The sequence below is a fragment of the Balearica regulorum genome, chromosome 12, assembly GCF_011004875.1.
Source record: "Balearica regulorum gibbericeps isolate bBalReg1 chromosome 12, bBalReg1.pri, whole genome shotgun sequence".
Classification (NCBI taxonomy): Eukaryota; Metazoa; Chordata; class Aves; order Gruiformes; family Gruidae; genus Balearica; species Balearica regulorum.
Window position 1 is genome coordinate 15,496,778 of NC_046195.1, and position 21,792 is coordinate 15,518,569.

General features: G+C 48.0%; 1 protein-coding gene across 5 annotated transcripts in view; it reads left to right on the top strand.

Moving 5' to 3' along the window:
- The window catches only part of NTRK3 (neurotrophic receptor tyrosine kinase 3), a 218,397-nt gene that overhangs the window by 174,470 nt on the left and 22,135 nt on the right, over window positions 1-21,792 (top strand). For 2 of the 5 annotated variants that reach the window (XM_075764641.1, XM_075764642.1), the window contains 2 exons: window positions 3,532-3,704; window positions 9,085-9,328. In XM_075764641.1, the coding sequence (XP_075620756.1) occupies window positions 3,532-3,704; window positions 9,085-9,328 (417 nt within the window). Of the gene's footprint in view, window positions 1-3,531; window positions 3,705-9,084; window positions 9,329-21,012; window positions 21,088-21,792 lie in introns of those variants that run through there. The other 3 variants (XM_075764640.1, XR_012837450.1, XM_075764646.1) reach the window with 3 other exon arrangements.

Genomic DNA, 21,792 nt, shown 5'->3' on the forward strand with positions numbered 1-21,792 from the left:
CGATTCCTCCTGTTTTAGTGATTTTGAGCCAATGCAAGTTCAGCTTGGCTTGTGCTGTGCTGTTTGCATCCTTGTGAGGGTCCTCGTGTGAGCTGTACCCCATCAGCGTGGCTCTGGGCAGAGGAGACTACTCAGTGCAGAAATGTGCTCTCCTCTCAAGTGGTACCAGTTGGCAGACACACATGGTCTAATCCCTGGGAGTTAATTGATGCCTCCTAACTCCTTGGAAGAAGATCTGCATTTGAACTGATGCTCTACAGGAAAAAAGGTTCCAGCACTCTCTCCAGGATGCTGGAGGCACCCAGTTACTTCAGAGTTGTTTTAATCATTGGCAGTTCAAGCCTTTTTTTTTGTCCTCTTATGCTCTGACTATGAACTGCAAGACTGCACCTTTCACCTCTGAGACAGGTTAAAACTGAGGTAGCACAGCTACCCATATGATTAATTGCCTGATTATGTGGCTGGAACCTGCCTATCAGTGTCAGCCATCCCTTATGCGATCCTGTCTCTCAAGTGTCTACTGACTTTCATTTGCACGTAGGCAGAAACAGCATCCGAACTTGTTTCTGCTAATTGCTACTATGAGCTTACATCTCCAGAGTGCCTTTCATCCTGCAAGATCATACAGATCCAGCTTTGGAGCAGGGCCTTGAAATCTGGCTTCTTGCCAGCTCAAGGGGGGGGGCAGGGAAAAAATCCTTCTAATTTGGGCCACATTATAAGTCTTAGGGGAGGGGAAAAAAAAAAAAAAGGAAAGAAAAAAATGGCTTTACATATTAAGTTGAGATCTGACTGCAGTTCCTCATGCTCCCGACAGAGGCTGAGAACTACCTCCCTGGTCACTGCAGCTTGGGGCAGCAGCAGGACACACTGGTGAGGGCAGCTCAGTCCCCAGCCCAGAGTCTGCCTCTGCTCTGCTCTCAGGGACTCGCTCCCAGGGCCACAGAGAGTGGCTGTGTTACTCACTCGGTTAAATGGACATAGATTTTGAGTGGATCTAAAGGTTGCAGCCCTGCGGATAAGCTGAGTTTTGATGTGATGGCATGGACAAGCTTCCTGTTTTATGCAGCTTGCTTCTAAAAACATCCTAAGAAATGCACAAAAAGTCTATTCAGCAAAGAGTGTTCAGGTTACAAAGTCAAGTACTAGAAGTGCTGGAGGGGCTGGTATTCAGGGCATGTCCTCCGAACACGTATTTTTCATTTCTCTATGGACTGCTTCATTGTGATGATCACTCCTGTGCCTGAGAGCTCCCTACAAGCGAGTGCGCTCATTTTCACAGCCTCCCAGCGAGGTGCTGGGGTTGTATCATCCCCATTTTGCAGAGGGCAGATGGAGAAGCAGGGAAACTGAGCTGAAAGGATCCACTTAAGCGGAGGATGGAGTTACTGACCTGCCTTTCCAGCCCCGAGAACAGCAGGTTCCAGACCCACATTGACCCCTGCTGCAGCATTAAACGCGCAGCATTTGTGCAGACCTGGCCATGATGCCGCGTGAGAGGGGATTTCCCAGGTAATATTGGAACACCTGACACTTCGTGACGATGGCTGCAACCTGCAGACGCTGAGTGACTTGCCAGATGTCACGCAGGAATCGTGTGATGGAGGCACAAATACAATCCACCCCAAGCCTTCCTAGGAGAGGCATTTCACTGGTTTTGCTGAGACATCCCTTCTCTTCCTCTGGTCCTGGGCTTCTTTCCCTGTTCTACCACTTCCAGCTCCTGTTTCCCTAAATGCTTGGCTGTGCAACCTTAGTAATGTGGGATTTTTAATTTTTTTTTTTTTTTTTTTTGGGGGGGGGGGTGTGATATTTACAAAATTCCAGTCCTAACACTTGTAGAAATGATTGTGTGTGAAGGAGAGGAAACCTAAACTCACTGCAGCTTGAAATATCACAGGAAAAAGGAGGAGAAAAGAGTGAAGGGGGAGGGGACTGTTTTCCTGGGGAAAAAAAAAAAGGGTAGCATCAACATTATGAAGATATTAAATGACTAAAAGTAATTGTGTGCCTCAGATAAGGATGGATGCTTTGCCATCTGCACCGTGTGACTAACATCCATCTAAATATCTCTAGTCAAGCTATCCCAGAGGACATAGAATTAAAATAAAATTATACCACGTGACTAGCAGTTTGGGGGCAGAAGAAGGAGAGTGTCCTAAGGCTTGGGTAAAAACCTCACAGCAGATCTTCTCCAAGGGGAAAAGCAGTTGCTCTGGAGGACTCGCTACCTCACTGTGCCCAGCATTGCGCCCAGCAGTGCCACGGAGCAGGCGGAGGAGCATTAGCAGTGTGCTTGGCCTCTTCCTCTATGCACGGCTTTCTGATGCTTAACATCCCTTTTTGCACATAAATTGGAGCCTGCATCTGCTGATGCCACCTCTCCTATCAGGATGGGGACATTCCAGGCATGAGGAAAAGGGGACAGGTATATTTGTACATAGGTTAGGGGAGAGCTACCTAGTGTCCCCCACCACCGGTGCACATCAGTTTGAATCTGGGGATAACTGGAACAAGCTGCCTGGAATCCTTTTTGACTCCTGTTAGGCTGCACAGTTAAAGCCAGAACTGGTGCTAAACAGTCCTTACACATGGAAGATAAGGGGAATATAACTGAGACCCAGCAACTCAAAACTAGTATTGCCTCTTCATTTCGTTAAATGTTTGCAAAGACTGTGTCGATTCTCCTGGCCATCCCATCTTCACAAACGTTCTGGAGTTCAACCTTTTTACTAAGTGCTCATGGAAGATCCCTCCCTTGATACCCTGGGATGACAGCATGCTGCTTTCACACTAGTTCTCAGATGCAACTGCATGATAATGCACGAAGAAGTGGCCTCCAACTTTGGGGAGCCCTACCCGATCATTGCCTGCCCCCATAGCAACATCTTCAGAGCAACCCTGCAATGTCAGGCTGGTACACACAGCCTGGAGCCTGCAAGCTACCCTGCCATGGCAATGTGGAAGATGACATATTCTCAATAAGGATACCGATTTCAGCACCAGTCTGCCAAGGGAGCTGTTATAAACAGCAGGGAATAAAAACATGATTTTAAAAATTATGAGAAAAGACTTGACAGTGTCCTTCTTCAGAGGCAGTTTGAAAAATCCACACAATAACTGCACAGCCAGGCAAATCCATCTTCTGAATAAAGGCAGTGTAGTCAGCTATTTCAAAATAAAAGACAGATAGCAAGGACTGGCTGGCTCAGGAATTTAATAATAATGAGATATGAAGCCATTCACCCCTAGGTCACCAGTACAAATCCTGCCCAAGCTGGGGATAATGGGAAGCTATTACCCTCTGAGGCGTGTTTGCTGCTGCCTGGGAAATGAGTTGGGTAACCTGCTGGGCCAGTAACTACATGAACAAAACGCCAAGGTGGTGCCACTGGCACCCACCACCAGCTGGCAGCAGTGGTTCTGCTCCCCTCCCTTCCTCATCAGCTCCTCCACAATGCTGTGACCTGTTTGTTCTGGCTTTGCCCCCACCTGAGCCCACCCTGTGGGTATCTCTGCCCCTTCTTTCAGGCGCTGAAAGACCCCACCTTGGCAGCCCGTAAGGATTTCCAGAGGGAGGCAGAGCTGCTCACCAACCTACAACATGAGCACATCGTCAAGTTTTACGGCGTGTGTGGTGACGGTGACCCGCTCATCATGGTCTTTGAGTACATGAAGCACGGGGACCTGAACAAGTTCCTGAGGTACGTGGGAAGCAGGGAATGGGAGATGCTGTACAGCTGCTCCACAGCCTTAGTGTGGCTTGTTATAGATCGTGGTGTGCCAGTGACACTGCTGCCATGTGGATGCTGGTGGGCCGGGTAATGAGGGCTGGTTGTTCCAAGGACAGCTTGTAGGAGATGATGGTTCTCACCAGATTTGGTACTTTATAGCCCTACCCCAACACTTCCTCTTAGGTAGTCCTGGGAGGGGATCCCTGTGAGCTATGGAAACCAGGCTTTTCTTCTCCCATCCCAGCAAGTTTGAAGCTGCAGGAAGCATGGCTCCAATCCCTCTCTGCACTGTGGGGGTAGCAGGATGTGAAGCCATGGCTGTCTGTCAGCAGCTCAAAGTCCAATCCACCCTGCAAAGCCATGACCTGCTGAAGCAGGAAGCCATCAGTCCCCATGTCACCCAGGACCAAAATATTCCCTTGAGAAACTTGCTGGAATCCTTGGTCTGATTGGTATCCTGGGCATTTACTGATCTCTAGTTCTCACTCCTACATTTGGAAAAGAGCTGAAAAATGTTGGAGGGGCCTCAGGCAGTGCCCATGGAGTCCCTCCCTGGTCCTTGTCCCCTAAGCCTCATCAGACAGAGATGCTGACTGAGGTACAAAATATCCTAACCTGTGGCACCACACTACTCAAGAAGCTAGGTAAGGCTTGACGAAGTGCCGTAATTGCCTTCCCTGCCTCTAGAGATGCAAATTGCTGGAGCCCCCCCCAAGTCATCATTCAACCATTTCATCAGCGTGAGGCAGATCATTTGTGTGCCCAGAATCCGCCAGCAGTAAGGGGCAGGGAGCAACTGTGGGAGGATGTTTGTGGTGCTGTTCTCCCATGATACAGAAATTATGCTCTGAAACCTGTGTGCAAGTGGAGTGGTACTTACCTCTTGAAATAATTAGTAGTTTTATTTCCCAGTATTTAGAAAATTGGACCCTTGATATTTTCCTGTTTTGACTGCTAAGTGTGAACATGATTGCAGCGGGAACAAGAAGCTTGAGCACAGCAGGTCTAGATCTGGGGTTGGGATACGCTCTGTGATTATTTTTCCACCATTACAGTCAGTTTCTGACCGGGAAACACAGGTCCTTCCCTGAGGTTTTCATTTCTAAGCAAACACCTACACCAGAAGAGGGAAGGACCCCAAAGATTTCTTCCTCCTCATTTTGGCATAGTTGTGGGTAGACTGAATATGATTTTATAGCTCAGTCCCTGTCTCAGGCTCTGGATAGATGGCATCCTTGACAAGGTAGGACGAGTGAAGGCTGATGCCTTCACTAGCTTTGCAGAACTCCTCAGACTCATGTTCAAGGGGGAGCAGCCTTGGTTACCTTGGGACCTCTCTTGTGGTACCCTGTCTCGCAGGGGCCCAGTAACCTCCCAGCAGCAGCGGATTGAACTCTATCTACCAGTATGAAACCGTGTCTTGGGCTGAAATGGTGTTTTAGCACAGATTGGAGATCCAATGTTAAGGACAGTGCCTCAGCCTCATGACTGGAGGAAGGCAGTCTAAAAAAGGAGCGTGAGAGACAGTGTTTTTGTTTCTGCTCTTCACAAGGAAGAGCAGAAAATTGACCCATCTTTTTTCCTGACAGAACAAGTAACCTTATTCTCCTTAAAGGAGGTAGACGTTACAGCTGAAGCATAGCCTCCCTCTCTGCTCTAATTGACCTCTCAAACAGTATAGTCCAAACCAGGCTCTCCTGCTGTCTCAGAGGGATGTCTCATGCCCACTGCCAATGCCCTGTGTAATTGCTTAGGACCATCAGTGTGGTCCTAAGGCTGACATCACGCTGAAGCCATGCACCCCCTCACCCCCACATCCCAACCCTGCCCTAGGACATGTCTGAGAAACACTCATGCCCTGGGAGGCCAGGGCCTGTCCCGGTGTCACTGGAGAAGAAAGCTCGTTGTTATATTATCTTTGGCCTTTATGAAGGAAAAGTAACTTTCCAGATGTGTGGTCCCTGGGATTGCAGCCTCACATCTTCCAGCTACATTTAGCTGCCAGCTTTTCCTTCTCATGCAGCTATGGAGCAAGCAGCTACGAGCTCCCTTCTCTGCGTGTTGGGGTGTGATAGGCAGCAAAATCCCTTTGTGTCCCAAAGGAAGTTGGCTTATGAGACAAGGGAGCTTATACCCAGCAAAACGCCTAAGGGGGCATATGGAAAGAGGGTCTTGGGCTTTGTCAGGTCAGCTATCTGCTGTCCTCGCAGCGGCGATGTGAGGGATGGGGGCTGCAAGGGGGTCAGAGAAGGTTGGTGGTGCAGGAGTGCCTGGCATCCCTGGTGAGTAGCAGGTTTTTACTGTGGCATGATTCACCTGGCCCACAGCAGGAGGCAGTTCCAGGCACTGGAGGCCAGGGGTGCTGGGGGTCTGTGAGAGACACTCAGGTGGACTTTTCCCAGTTTAACTGCAGAAATCAGAAAAGCAGTAAAATGGAAGATGCTCATTTTAGACTCCGTTTCCTAGAGAAAAGCACAATAAATTAATTCCCCTAAGTGTTGTTAGACGTTTGTTGGCTTCCAAGAAAAGAGAGAGAATTTTACTGGTCTGTAAAATTAACTGGTGTGGCAGGGGGAAGCACTAGGATCAACACTCACCAGCTGGGCTTGAGGTGGCACGTACTGGGATGGCTCTATACACAGCAGGGCTCCTGCACGAGACCATTGCTGGTGGTGCAACATCTTACCCTGCTGTCCACGCCGGGGGAGACTCCAATCGTGGTGTCCTGGCTAATAGAAAAGGGATAGTGAAAAGATCCTGCCATGGAGAAATATGGACATTGCCTTCCAGGGAGCACAGTGTCCCTCGGGCCGGTGCACACAGGGGCTGGAGACTGCCCGCAGGTTGGGTGCGTGGCCAGGGTGGGTGCTCCCCCCACCCCAGACCTGCTGCTCGGGGGTCTGCAGCAACTGCCTTCCCTCTCTGCTCACCAACCACCTCCATCGCTTCCTCCCTTTCCTTCTGTCACTGGTTTTTCTAACCTCTGTTTCCTGTCCATGACAGCAGCAAATTTGCAGTCGGGATATTTGCGCGTTGCCGTTACAGACCCTTTTCACAGTCTATAGTAAGAGGAATTTCAGCAGAGGAAGCCAGAGGGGTAATTTTCTTCCTCATGTTGGCAAAAGCCTCCACCACTCCATAATGGAAAAAAAAAACACAAACAAACCCAAACTAGCAGTTCTTTAGCAGGGGCTCCATCCAATTTTATGGCCTCTCTGTAAATCTGAATTAAACCCCTTTCCCCAAGAAAAGATGGGCAGATCCATCTCATATTCCCTGCAGGCTTCTTGACACAACTAAATGTACTAATGTCCTTCCTGTAATCTCATAAATGAGTTGATACTTCTTTCTTCTGGACTACAACCATGAGGGATGGAGAAAGGGAGGGAGGGAAGTGTATGTACTATATAGGACATACTGAGATGTGTCCTATATAGTAGGATGTACAAAAAGCCAGTGGTATAAAGGTGTTGGCCAACCATTTTTTTTAAACATTACCTGTTCCCTTCAGACACAGACATTCCTTTGGGGGCCATTATTGTATTTGAAAAAGGTGGCAGTAATGAGATAGTAATATATCCTTCACATCTCACCTAGGAATGTTTACCTTTGATGACAACAGGTATCAGCTGCAGCGAAATATGCTGTAACTGCAAGGCATGACTGGTACAAACTGTCCAGCACAGTTTTAGAAGCTATTGTTTGTCCTGCTTTGCTGTTTTTAGCTAACCTGCTCAGTCCTGGCTCAGCTTCACCTGCTGTCGACATCTGTTGTCACCACCAGGTAATGTCCTGGGGTAAACCCATCTGTGGGCTGTTTAAATAAGACATCAAGCAGTCATTCTGCAGCTCCTCCTTGCCCTCAGCAGTTCTTCCAATGTGCTGCTGCTCCCACCCTGCCCATGAGCCTCCAAGATGCCTCCGGCAGTGCTGCTCCCAGCCAACTCATCCCACATTCACTGTAGCATCACCCACTCATGGGTCCCCAAAACCACTCCTGGCTCCTCGGCATTCATTTCTGGAGTTTCTCTCTTCTGCTAGCTGTCCTTCCTACCAGGAGGGGACTTTCAGAGCCATATTGCTAGTGGTAGGGCAGCAGGAGGTAGCTGAAGAGAGGGGCATTTGAAAAAGTAGCCTGGATGCTAATCCCTTGATGCACCCTCAAGCCCAACAGAGCAATTAGGGAACAGAGACAAAGGAGGGAAACAGTTTGGATCTTGTTGTGGGTTGTTCAGTCCCATGTAAAGAAGGAGGGAAAGCTCTGTACGTGCAATTTCAATTTGCTAGCTCTCCGTGGGGTTACTGCTGATGACAGGGGTGAAATTCCAAGAATCATTTCAAAGAGAACAGTATGAAAGCCTCGGAGGAAATGCTGTACTGTATCTTAGTCACAAGGAAGAAGGTCATAGCGAAGTTTCTTGCTTTTCCCTAAATATGAGGGCTTTTGTTATTCCACCTTCACACAGGCTACCAGAGGGTGAGCTCTACCAGGGGAAGAGACATCACAGAGGGAGCACAGCAAAGACAGGCTTGGTACACAGCAAGGGAGGGGACTAAAAAGGGGACAGGACAGGAGTGAGACTGACCTTAAGTCCTGCATTTACAATGCACTTGCTTCAGCAAAATATTTCCTTTTATTGCCCAGGATGTTCTCTGCATCTGCTGACATCCAGGTCTAACCTTTGCACCTCTGCTCGTGCCTTCACAGCTCACAGTACCTGTGTTACCTCTGGGATAGCTTAGTGTATAAAAGGTATTTTCCAGGGATGAAGCTGCTGGTGTTCTTCTGAAACCTTTTCTGTGATCTCTTGCTGTATTGGTATCGATCAAGGGGAGGTGTTTTGGTGATACGGTGTTTGGAGGAAATAGAGGAGGCTGTTTGGGATTATTAAAGAGAGTAGGTAGCAAGAATATGATGGCTGTGGAAGAAAAGGAGAAACCTCTGGGAAGGTTTCCAAGGTATAGGAATTAACTGGAGCAAACATGTAAATATCTGGAGGCTTGTCAGTTTTGCATAGGTCTTGCCAGAGGAAAATGTCCATGTTGCATCAAGCCAATGGTCCCTCTGTCCTGGCAGTCTATCTCCATCTGTGGCCATAAGATGCTGCTTGCAGAAGAGTAAGGACAGGAGAAGGATGCATGGCACCCACTCACCCACCAAATGTTCCCCCAACCTCCTGTTCTCTTAAACTTTTCTTTTTTTCTTTCCACTGGAGCTGTGTGTACATCCTCACAGTGCAGAGTTGGGGGCTAGTCTCCACCCCAGCAGGAACAGCGACCGTGTGGGATTCCTATCTCCTGGTCACTTTTGAGACCAAACTCTATGCTTTTTGCTTCTTCCTCCCTATAGGGCACATGGCCCAGATGCTATGATCCTCGTGGATGGGCAGCCTCGACAAGCCAAAGGGGAGCTAGGGCTATCCCAGATGCTCCACATCGCTAGCCAGATCGCCTCTGGAATGGTGTACCTTGCCTCCCAGCACTTTGTCCATAGAGACCTGGCCACCAGGAACTGCTTGGTCGGAGCCAACCTGCTGGTGAAGATTGGAGACTTTGGGATGTCAAGAGATGTCTACAGCACTGATTACTACAGGGTAAGGCAGCTCCAGCAGCAGTCTGATGCTCAGAGCAAAGGGAGACTAGGAAATGTTACAATAAATCAGGTTTTGGAGCTCTTGAGCTCACTTCCTTTGTTATTCCCTCACTGAAACATGTGCACAGATGTTGATCAGGCACCCCTGAACCACTGTCCTCACTCCTTTTCAGTCCTGGGCATGCTGGTAGTTCAGACATCCATGCAGATGCCTACACACAGACCTCTCTCTGATACCCCAGCACAGTGTCACATGTTTTGTGATGGCTCTGAAGTCATCCCATTCTTCACAGAATCATAGAATGGTTTGAGTTGGAAGGGACCTCAAAGATCATCTAGTTCCAACCCCCCTGCCATGGGCAGGGACACCCTCCACTAGACCATGTTGCCCAAAGCCTCATCCAACCTGGCCTTAAACACTTCCAGGGATGGGGCCTCCACAACCTTCTTCCTTCCTTCCTATTTTTTCTCCCTCTTATTTGAAGACATTGATAAGTTAAAGGTAATCCAAAGAGATGACAAAGACTATAGGCTGTGACCTCTGGTGTTAGATTAAAGAAACTTAATACAGGGACCTTGAGAAAACACAACTGAAAAACTGACTGATAAGCACATAAAATATGGAAGAGGAAATAATAGCCAATTTAGGTTCGACCTCAAAACACTTTTTTTCCAGCAGGGTCATCTTTTAGACGATGGAATAATTTGCCAGAGGTAGATTGCTGAGGGCCTGCCATTAAAGAAGTTCAGGAAGCAACTAGATAAAAATGCCTGGGTTTAGTGCAGAGGCTAATTCTGCACTTTTCTCTGGGGACGGACTCAATGAGTCAGGAATGCTTTTCCAGCCTTTTCTTCTGTGATTTGTGCTCGCACTGTCCCCTTGTCTTGCACAGTCCCTTTGTACCTGTCTGCACTGCCCTGTCTGCCTGGGATGGCAGCCTCCCTGGGGGGACATCGTGTTTCTCACCCTTCCTCAGCTACAGGAGCAGCTGTGATGTGCAGAGTTTGAAGCACACTGGGCCATCCAGCAGCGGGGGAGGGCTTTTCAGGCTAAGGAGCCGTGGTTTATAGCTTGATGCTTGGACTAAGGCTGGTTTATTTCTGGTTACAACATGGATGTTTGGCTTTGAGGATGATTTCTATCAGCTACCCAAGAAAGGGTTGACCTATGGTCTTGATCTGATTCAGAAGGTTTTCTTTATGTGATAGGCAGTTGCCAAGTGGAGTTACTGTGTTGGGGAGGAGGAAAAATGTGATCACATTTCTGCTGAGACATATCACCTCTCTCAGCCCAGGACATTGGCTTATCACTAAGTTTAATTACCAGTGAGGGAATCAATCATCACTGTGGAGCACAAAAGTCCGTTGGGAAAAGGTCTCAATGCAGTTACTGGGCAGTGATGAAGGAATAGAGGTGGTTACAGTCCCATCACTGCAGGAACTACAGGAAGTAGCAAGTAGGGAAGAGAAGACACAGGGGAGGAGGAGAAGCAGCCTGTGTGAATACCCATGTTCTTGCCTGGATCATTTTCTTCAGCCATGTTAGACCTACCTCACCCACAGTCAGTGTCACACCACCTGAGACAGTCCCAGCCAAGCCTGTGCTCCTGCAGCACCAGGAGCTCTTTCTGCAATGGAATTTGCTGCTATTGCCATGCAAAGGCTGGGAGAGCCTCCAGAAAGTGAGAATTGAGAAGATCTCTATAGGCCACTTCACTTTTGTGGGATTTTTTGTCTTCTCTGTGGTGGTGTCCTGTAGACCTCATCCTGTCTGTGCAAAATGCTTTGCTGAGGATTGCTCCATGCTATCTTGTGCAGTGTCGTAAGGCTTTTCTAGAGGACTTTTCTCTGCTAACACAAATTGCCATGCATGACCAAAGCATTCACTAGTTATCACCTGTTTACCAGAGCAAGAGCTGAGCTTCAGACTAGCACAGCCTTTTGTTCTTAGTTGATTTTCCTTTCTCTGTTTTCACAGACTTTTGGTACTTTTAAAACTCCTAATCAGTAAGTCCATGCTCTGCATGCATGGAGACCTCTTCCTATTACAGTCCAAAGAGGGGTCCTAGCAAATTAAGGTTTTGATTGCCAATATTTACATTGGTGGCGAGAGGAGCAGAGGGTTTACATGACTTGCCCAAGGCCAAAGCAGGATTCAGTGGCAGAGCTGGGAAGCCCACCCAGGCCATAGAGCAAAGAGCAGAACTCCAGGAGCCAAGTGTCCTTCATCCTTCCTCCAGCCACAGCCCAGCCACGCTACCCCCAGCATAAGAGAAGAACCCATATAGGTTCATTTCTCAATCTCCGCTCATCACTACCTTGTGGGACATGTTTACTGGGAGAGCACATGGAGCTGATCTCATTATTCACCCTTCTGGTGCACTCACGGTTATGTGACAGTCTCTGTCCTTCCCCATCCACCAGTATCTCGTACCTGTCCTCTCCCTCTGCCTTTGCACAGCACCACTGCATTCATTTTCTGCAAGAACTGGTGTGCGCCTTGCTGTCTCTGGACTGGGAAATCTATGCGGTTTCTATATGGCAACCTGCACATCTAAGTTCCCTATAAACGAAAGTAGTCACCCTTTTGAACAGAAGGCTGGTTGTGACACTAACGAAGCCACGTGGGGCTCATGCGAATTGATTGTATTAGACTTGACTTTAACTCTGGTAAGAGGGCAAATAAGCTCAAGTGCGAGAACCAAACTGCTTCTGGGTCTCACCTGTGGAAGGTGGAGATGTGGCTGAAGAGTTGAACTTTGAAACTGTTTGGTGCTGTCCCTGGTCACATCTATAATCTGCCTGGTGATATTCCCAAGTCTGATTCTGTGTTTGTGTACAGCAGCTCCCCCCTGTTGACAGCCTGCCATTTCCACCAGTAGGACCTGGAGCAAGGTTCTGCTTCAGGTGGTTTCTAGAAAATATTGCTTGGTGTGTCCAAGCCGCGGTCCGGGAAGAATCCTGTCATTTTCTGGGAATACAGTGAAGGATTCCACCTTAAAGCTGACACACAGTGACAGTTCTGGAGCTCTCTGCAAGCAGACTCACTTCAGTCCGCTGAGTCCCCGTGTTTGGTCCTGCCCAGGCCCCACGAGCATGGCTAACTGGGCATATGGATATGTGAGTGTGTTCCAGGCTGAGGATTAGCTCCTAGCCATTTCCTTTCTTTCCCATTTTTAATCTTTTAAAACAAAGAAAGAACACCATCTGGCTCCTGCATTTATGGGATGCAAAAGTGCTTTAACAAAGGTGAACTGCTTAATTTCCTGTTACACATTTGGATACAGAAAACAAACATTTGCGTAACAAAAGCAGCAGAGAGGCTTGTTTCCCCTCTCCGCAAGGCTCTCCATGTTCTGCCTGAAGACAGATGCGTCCTTTTCCTTGTGCATCACAGAGGGATCCCGTCAGCTGATGCCTTTAAACCTTCTTTCAACAAGACAGGATGGAGAGATGATGGTTGTGGAGGTGGAGGTGGTGGGGAGAGGTGAAACAGCATCTGATTAGAAAGCAGCGGAAAGTGGAGAGACTGGGGAGAAGTAGCCCAGGATCTGTGTGAAGAGTAAAGGCGGTGATGCTGAAGAAGCATTTCTGTGACATGTTGTGTAATGTGCTGTGCAATCTTTGGTGTGGGTCTCTGTGGGAAGGCAGAATGGAATATATCCATATTGGAGAGAAAAGATTTGGGCAGATTTTGTTTTCCTTGTTGTTTTCTTTTTAAAAAAAATGTGTGAGTAGGTGATTTTTTTTTTTAGGTATGACTCAGGACTGTGACAGCAGGTGGTGGGATGCTGCAGGTCAGGGATATTGTGCCTCAGCCAAGCTGAGCGTGGCATGGAGACTGCAGCAGGTCAGGGTGCCTGCCCAGCACGGGCTGGGGGGTTTGTCCAGAGCTGGGGGCATCACCAGGGCTGGGCTTAAGACCCCCAGCTGCTCTTTCACCCAGCAGTCTGAGGTTTGGTTGCTCCCAGAGCCCTTCTGTGGCTCTGAACTCACCTGTGCTCCAGTAAAATCCAGATAATTTTCCTTTCTTCCCCCAAAATGTGTAATTCAATTCCAAAACAAAATCATGTGGCAGCTGCCCAGGGAAAGGGCAGTATTTCTTCATCTTTGGAAGCAAATACAGCCTTAAATTGCAGTCAACAGTCCTTAATAACTTCCTGACATGGGTGGGAACCCAGCAGTGAAGACACATGTTGAGTAGAGGAAGGATTTATGTAGGCATTAAACCCCATTAAGACATCCCTCTGTCCAGGTCTCCTATGCCCTCCCCTTCTGGCATCCTGCCCCAAATCCTGGGCTGGGCTTGAAACCTCTCGAGGATTTAGGTCCATCCTTTCCCAGTGGTCTGTCCTGGGTGTACCTCAGGTCACAGTTCATCATGCAGAGGACACCTGCTTGTCAGAAAAAAAAAAAAAAAGACGACACATGCAGGATTTGCAAAGGGCTCTGAAAATATGTTTTTCTATTTCTAGCAACACAGAGCTAAACATAACAACAAAAAACCCCGCTCCCCGCTTCTGTGTCCTCACCACTCTGGACCATTGTTTGGATTTGGGAGAGACAAGGTTTGCAGGAAGAAGTAATATCTTTTATTAGAACATACGATATTGTTGGAGGGTAAAAAAAGAATGAATTTTAGACACACAAACCCTCTCTGAGCTCTTTTTTTTTTTTCTCTTATCAGTAGTATCAGTTGGTTTAATAAAAGATTAATATCTCTTCCTATGAACCTTGGCTCTCACATGCTTAGACCATCAGAACCAAAACAACTTTTCTGCTATGACTTTGGCCCTAGGTCAGTGTTCTTTTAAAAAGTCTAGGATCCCTCTGGCAGATACCTCCTCCTCTGAAGCATGAAGGTTTACTGTGTAAAAATTTTCTTTCTTCTTTTTCTTTAAAATGGCTGGAGAAAACCCCATTTTCTTTATAAATTTAGTACCCATTGTCAGGTTGCTTCCTGATGACCATCTCCCATCTAGACCATCTCTTACTTTAGTTCTTCTCCTCTGAAGTTCAGAATTGTTTTCTTTCTCCTGGGTACAGTCAGTTATTTTTCCAGTGAAGTTTCCACACAAATAATAGATCACGGAGGTTTAGCAGCTGCCTGGGTTGTGCTCCTTTGGAGGCTCATTCAGCATGGTAGATAAGACTAATAGACAAGCCTTACGTTGAAAGTAGATTTAGTCTGACCCATACTCTTCTAGATAGAGGGTCCCTAAACGATCACACCATCATTGAATGGTGCTCTGTTCCCACCCACTTTGAAGTCAGAGCAGAGCTTTGGCTGTACTCTCCCACCACCATTTTTCAGCATCCTTGCCAGGGCTCCTTATGTCCGCATGTATCCTTCAGCTGTATGACACCCGCTTTCGCGTCTCCTGATGCTGTCTTTGTTGCTTTGCTGCCATCTCATGCAGCACATTTACAGCACGGGAGATTGATCCTTGTGGAGGGAAATTCCTGCCCAGCCCTGTTAGCACCAGGAAGGAGCCTCGTGACAAGTGTGCTAGGGCTCTGCAGCATCGCCTACGAAGGGGAATGCCAACAGGCAGAGGGGAGGAAAACTTCTGAATTTCTGTCTGGGATTTGGAACTGACTCAGTTCTGGGGAAAAGCAAGCTGCCTCTCTGAGGTTTTACTGTAGACCTGGTGTATACTGGCAGGACTGTCAGCTCCAGACAGATGACAAGACAGGCTCCGTGCACCCAGTGTGCTCAGGCTCCGTTTCAATATCGATGGGTGGGGAAAGCAGGTTCAGTCCCTGGCTGTGTTGACTGTTGTGTGCAGTCTTGTGTAGACGGTACAACATGTGTTCCATGTTCAGATTCCAACATCAGTACCATTTCCAGCACCTAAGTGGTATGCAGATGCTGAGCAGCTGAGCATCGCCTTTTGTCTCTTCTACTCCCTTCTCTGAGGTGAAAAATATAATGTACTACTCTCCATCCTTTCTGCCAGGGTGTTGGGAAGGTTTCATATCTATAAATATACGTTGCACTAAGGAAGGGACTTAGAAGTTAAAAGTACTTTCATTTTCTCATGTATTAAGTGGGATCCTGGAGAACATGTCTTGCTTTGTCATACCTACATAAGTAAAGGCAGGAAAGTCTCATAGTGACCTGGAAATGTGACCTGGAGAGCCTTCGTACTGATACAGAAGGGCCAGCCAGGCAGAGCCGTAGTCTTATATGTGCCGGAGCCTGTGTCTGCTGTTGAAAGTTTTACATGCCCTTCTCAGCATCTGTTTGCCCCATGTGTCCCATCACCCCAACCCCTGTTTTATTATTTCTTTCCTTGTTTTCATTGCCATCGTTCCCTCTAGATGACACCTCTATGCCCCATGAGATGTGGGTGGCTCCTGCCACGGTGCCTCACAACTGTCCTGACTGGTGGTTTGGGGGAAAAAGAACCAATTTCCCCCTAACTTGCACTAGGGTTGGAAACAGAGGAGGTGAGGGAATCACTCAGTGTGGGTGCGTGGGTTAAGTGTCTCTGTGCCTGTCCTGGTGTGTTCTGCGTGCAGGAAAAGTTGGTGTGGTATTGAACGTGCTGGTCTTTGACATCTCTGTGGCTCCTGTAAAAACCTCTGCAAATTGAATTTGTGGCACAGTTCCTTATCTCCTGAAAGGAAGATGTAACAGCATCATCTTTTGTTTTAGCCAGACATTTTTCCTCAACACTTCCCCATTTCTACACTGAGAGAAAAACAAATGTTGAGTCTTTCTTTTTTTCCCCCTTTCCTTCTGTTTGAAACATTAAGAGCCCTTCACACAAAGCAGCTCAAGTGCAGAGGAATTAATTGGGGAAATTAGGTTGTGTTGTATTTCTGGCATTTTCTCAGAAATGGTAATTGCCCTAATTCTCCACCCTGCCAAGACCTCCACCAGCACCCTGTTTCCCCCCTCCCCTTTTCCTCACTGTCTACCTGTCTTTCTCCTGCTTGAGTTGCTGTTTTCATGCTGTTGCCATTTATTTTATTCCGGTAATGAGAGGGATGTGGCAGGTGAAGAGCTCTCACAATCTGGTGACATCTTCTTTGAAGCACAGGCACAAAAGAGCAGTTTGTTTGGGGGAAAAAAAACCCTCCCTGCTATGGTACTTGACCTCCACACTCACCTCTTCTCCTGCTCGGGATATGTTCCTGCTGCATTGCAAGTCATTTGGCTGAGATTTTTTGTTTAATGTAGTCTCAATATTCACCCAAACACTGACCTCCACGCTTAACCCTTCTATGTTTCCCCCAAACCACCCAAACCCTCACATACTTACTGAGAGCTAATCAAACTTGCGATCTTTCAATCAAAGTTCAGCCCCATTCCCAGACATTTGAATCGAGGCTTTTGCTTTCTCCCAACCATTGAACTGAGCTCCAGAGAGCTGGGACTTTCAGTTTAGCTTCCTGATGGTTTTTAACCCCTGACCTTCCATTTGCGGAGGTCATAGATGTAGCCAACTAGGGAGGAACTGTTGGTTGTTCAGCATTTCCTGACCTAAAACACCTGGTGATGTTCATGGCAGGTTCAGATCCAACGGAGATGCTACAGTGGGTAGTAAAGTGTTGGGACTCTTTGTCTCAGGAGATGGTAGGTGCCAACAGCTGAGATGGGTTGAAAAAGTGATTGAACAGAATTGTGGAAGAAAAGTAATCTATGAGGGGCTAGCAAATGCAAAATACTGCCCCTGTGTCAGGAAATCCCTGTGCCACTGGGTTTATTGAGGACAGGAAGACTATTGTGGGACATACACTGTGGGCTCTTCTCTTTCCATACTGTCCCCTATGCATCTCGGACTGAGGTTGGGGTCCCAGCTGACTGGTCTTTGGTTGTTCTTAAAAGTTGTCCAGGCTGATCTCTGCTTTTCTGGGAGCTGGGGAGAGTACTGGGAGTAACCAGTCAAATGCTGGACCCAGCTGATGGGTCGTGACACCATCTCCATGAAGTCAGAGCTTCAGTTCAGTCCAGAAAGCTGAGATTGTTTCTCGACATACCCAAACTACACAAGCCTGTTCACCTCTGCTGTGAAAACTTGATCAGCAAATTTCCTTCAGGGATTTCAGGAGCCCTTTCCTTCAAAGCAATTTCCTTCCCATAAAACTTAACTAGGGAGGGCAGGACTTTTTTCCATTTTCAGTGTACCCTGGGTGAAGCCAGCAAATCCAGAGAGGCAAGAGAAGCTACTTGTGATCCCCACCCATCCTTGAGTAGTTCCCCTCTCCCCATCCTTGACTGTGAAACTGTTTTTACCCCTGTTCTAATTTGTATTGTCCAAGTGTGGTCCCCAAGTGAACATCCACCTGCTAGAGGCTGCCTGCATGTGACGTGCTCCCTTCCCCCCGCTGTCCCCTCTCTGAATATCCCATTAGCCTGAAAGCTGTGAGATCCATGGAAAAGAGCACAGTGCCTAGTTTTGAGCCAGAGACACTCTCCCATGCTGGAGATCCATCATCCAAAACATGTTCCTCTGTGGTATCACCAGAAACAAGGAAGGATTTTGTACAGAGCGGGCCAGAGAAGCTGATGGTTCCTGGCTTTTACCAAGGTGGCCCGATTTAAACTGTAGACTGTAGCTAGAGCAGAGGAATGTGGAGAACCATATGCCTGTGAGCTTCATTATTCTAGCCCCAGGTGGACCAGAAACTGTGTGTGCTCCTGAGTATATGGAAACAAACCGTTCACGCTTTGGAAGGAACACTGCCACTTACAATCAGGGAGACTTGGATGTGTAAAACCCTCCTCTCTCACCTTATCTAGGTTGTTGGACCCATTTCCCCTCTGCATCCCAGCTGGCCAGTGGCCTCCTCCTGCCTTCCCACCTGCAAGACCACGATCTCAGCTCTCCGTTACCATGGGGACAGCTATGAGATCACACATCAGTTAGGAAAGGCGGGGAGCATCCCCAAACCTCAGTGCGATCAGCAAAAGAACTGGAGGCAGAGAAGTTATAAGCCAGTTTAGTGGGTGCATGGATAAATTATGCCTTGCTTCAAGACAAACTGAAGACCTCCCTAGAAAAATTAAGATGCAAATATCTTCATCGTCCTCCTTAATTAAGATGTTTGCATGGAAAGAAACCATTGCCTTTCTTTTTTTCTCCTGATTCCTGCATGGTCAGAGTTTCCGCAGGCTTTCCCCTCCTGATCCGCTCCTGTTTCATAGTCCTGCCTCTCACAGCCACAGCAAGCTCCTTCTCCACACCAGCTGGATGGAGAAAGCCCCTATTTGCAAGCAGCTGTCTTTAATAAACAGCCTGTTTAGGGCTAGGCTGTCAAAGACAGCGTGTTCAATGTACAATCAAGGGGCAACGATGCACAAAATTGCACATACACACACAAAATAGGAATCTTTTCTCGGTGTGTGTTGAGCTTTGAACGCTTAAGTGATTCCACCTCTCTCTTCCCCATCCAATTATTCGGGCAATACATGATAAGATTGCTAAAGGAATTAGTGAGGGAAATCTTTACACTGCCTAATCAATATTGTTCTGCTCAGTACAAGGCATCTCCCCCCCCTCTGGCCCCAGTTGTGTTCTCATTTGCCCTCTGAAAACACAAGTTCACCTTTGCGCTATTTGGGCTGTAGAGACCAAGAGAAAAATCAGCAGCATGTCTGTTGAAAATGTTTGTACTTACAGAGTTTCTTCCTTGCATTAAAAAAAAAAAAAAGAGAGAGAGAGAGAGCAGAAAAAGATGTAATACAGCCCTGCCAAAAGCACGTTTCAGGGTTTTAAAGAGGCTTGCTGTGCAGGCCAGACAGACCTTTCCTCTTTCAATTGTACGGCCTTACAGAAATGGCCAGCAACCTTATAAGCAAAGACACTGGATGATAATTTTTCTGAGCATCACTGAGGCAAGACGCCAGATTTTATGGGCCACTAGACTGATCCAATATAGCAAATCCTGTGTTCCACTGTGGATTCTGAGACCAAATTATCAATTAATGTGAAGCATTAAAAAATCCAAATCCCTTTTAGTTCCCTGCAGTCATTAGTGACAAGATACAATATCTATAGCTCAAATGCTTTGCCAGCATCCCCTGGCAGCAAGGCAGAAGCTCCACTCCTATTTTTTTCCAATACATACAAGAAAAACATATGAGATCAGTGTTTTTTACAGTCAGATTCGGCTGCCTCTTCATATTTATTTAGACGGAAGAATAAATCAGGTTTGGGTTACTCTCTGGGTTAGTTATTTGTTATTGGAATAAATGCATGGTAATAGATCTGACAGAGGAAGATGTTTCTCTTTCAGCTCTGTGTTTGAGGTAGGATTTGCTTTGTTCTGCACTATATTATATTGATGGTTTTTTTTCCACTGCTGGATGACTTCATTTGCTCTGCTTCTTTCCAATGGCCATACCTCTGCCACAGCTGGCTTTAGGATGCAGCCTGATGCGATAGATCTCTGTTTTCTTTTTCCCTAACTGTAACATTGTAATGCAGAGGCAATTTAAACAACCATCATGAAACAATTTTCTAAGCCTTTCCCCCACCCATTTCCTACCTCAATGTTTTGGGAAGGGAGGTGAGGCAGTCATTCGCGGGGCAATTCCCCAAGCAGAATGAGCTGTCAGCTACATTTAGCAGCTCAATTTTCACCTCTGGTGAGGGGTGGGAAGGCGCCCGGGGTGATGACTAGCTGGACACACCCCGAGGCCGTATTTTTGGTACTCCCCGGGCAGCTGTCAGCCTGAGCTCCTAAGCAGCACAGCCAGAAGCCTCCAAACCACCGTCCTCACCAACTGCCCTTCCATCTTAGGATTTTGTCTCCTTTTTGTCCCAGTGGGAACACGAACACCTTACTAGAAAGTCAGCGGACCTTAGGCTCATCATTTACTCTTAATTTGCACACTGAGATCCCTACCCCTTCTCCTCCTCCCCATTCCCCAAGTCTCTCCTACTTTGATACACTGGAAAACGTAGTGCTGCATTTTCTGCTCCATCATTTTGCTTCCCTTGCCCCCTCCTAAGGGTTCAGTTTTGCGAGTGCTGGCAGCTTTGCAGGTGACTGGAAGCCATGAGATGAGGTTTTTTCTTTCTCTCCCAAGCTGCAACAGTACTGTAGGACAAAGACTTTTGGGGAAGCATAGGGTAATGTACCAGGTTCTTCACTGGGACATTTGGCCAGCAATGCCATTAAGTCTGGCTAGCCCAAGCTTGCTTGAGTAAAGACATCAGGCCTGGGTCTTGTCTTGCTGGCAGAGGCAGATGGGTCCCTGTACCGTGCCCAGGAGGGCTGGCAATGGCAAAGGAGCAGGATGCTTAAGTGCAACATACAGAGGAACCACTCAAGCCTCGTAAAACTTCTGTCTGAGAGGGAACTCTGGATCCCCCAAGAGATGTAGCTTCACAGTCCATGGAGAAGTTTCAGGAGGCCAGAGCACCCTGTGACTCTTATCCAGCACCAGTGCTCGCCCCTCGCCCTCCCTCTGCACTGGTGCGGGTGACGGTGTGGGGTGCAAGGTAGTGGTGACCAGGGCCAGAGGGTCTCATCTGCCCCGTGCCCTCACAGCAAGGGTTGTGCAGTGTTGGGATGTTGTAGCCAGTGAAAGACGTACGGTTCAGTTAAAGACATACCCTTTCCCTTCTTGTCCCCTTGCTTCATCCCCCCCCATCCCTCCCTCCCTCTCTCACCCTTCCCTTCTCTTTTGTTTGTCTCCTTCCCTTGTTTTCACCCATTCACTGTCAGGAAGGGCCGCGTCCGAAGGGCCAGTTCAGCGCAGCGTGGCAGCGACAGAGACTGGCACCGCCGGCAGCTGCAACAGTGAGTGGATCTCGACCCCTGGGGCAGCTGGAAGCGGGGGACTGGTGCCGCTTGAGCATGAAAAGACACGTGGGGTTGAGCGGCTTTGGGACTAGGTCGGGTCTAGTGCGTTTGGCAGCGAAGGGGCTCTCGTGTGTGATGGGAACCGCACATGTTTCTACCATAGCGATTCTCTGGGGCTTGTCTGTATGGTGAGATAATACGGGACGAATGCAAAAGTCCTCAGTCCAATCGTCTTCCGTGGATCTTTGGGCTGTGTCTGCACTAGTGGACAGCACGGGCTGTCCTCTGGCTCTGAGGGCAGCGAGCTCAGCATGGTTTGTCTCTGTGCAGCCAAACCACTCTGTGCCTCCAAGCAGGGTGGCATTTGCACTGCTCACCGGGGACTGTCCCTGACTTGTGTTGTCCTCTCAACACTTGTTTGGATGCTGTCAAACTGGCATAGACTAAAACCAGACCATTTGAACAGTTGGACTGTCACATGCCAGCCCTGATGCCTTTTGTTTGCTAGTCTAGACACAGCCTCGGTGTCTGACCGGTTGGGTGCTTGCAGCTGCGACTGAGTGGATGTCAACCATCACTGCTCCCCTGCTGCTCCCATCCCTTGCCCAGAGGAGTGGCAGTGAGGGATTGGTGCGAGTTTGATGCTCTGACAGTGCAAAGGAGTTTGGGTTTGCCAAGGTGGTGGCTGACGGGAGCTGTGTG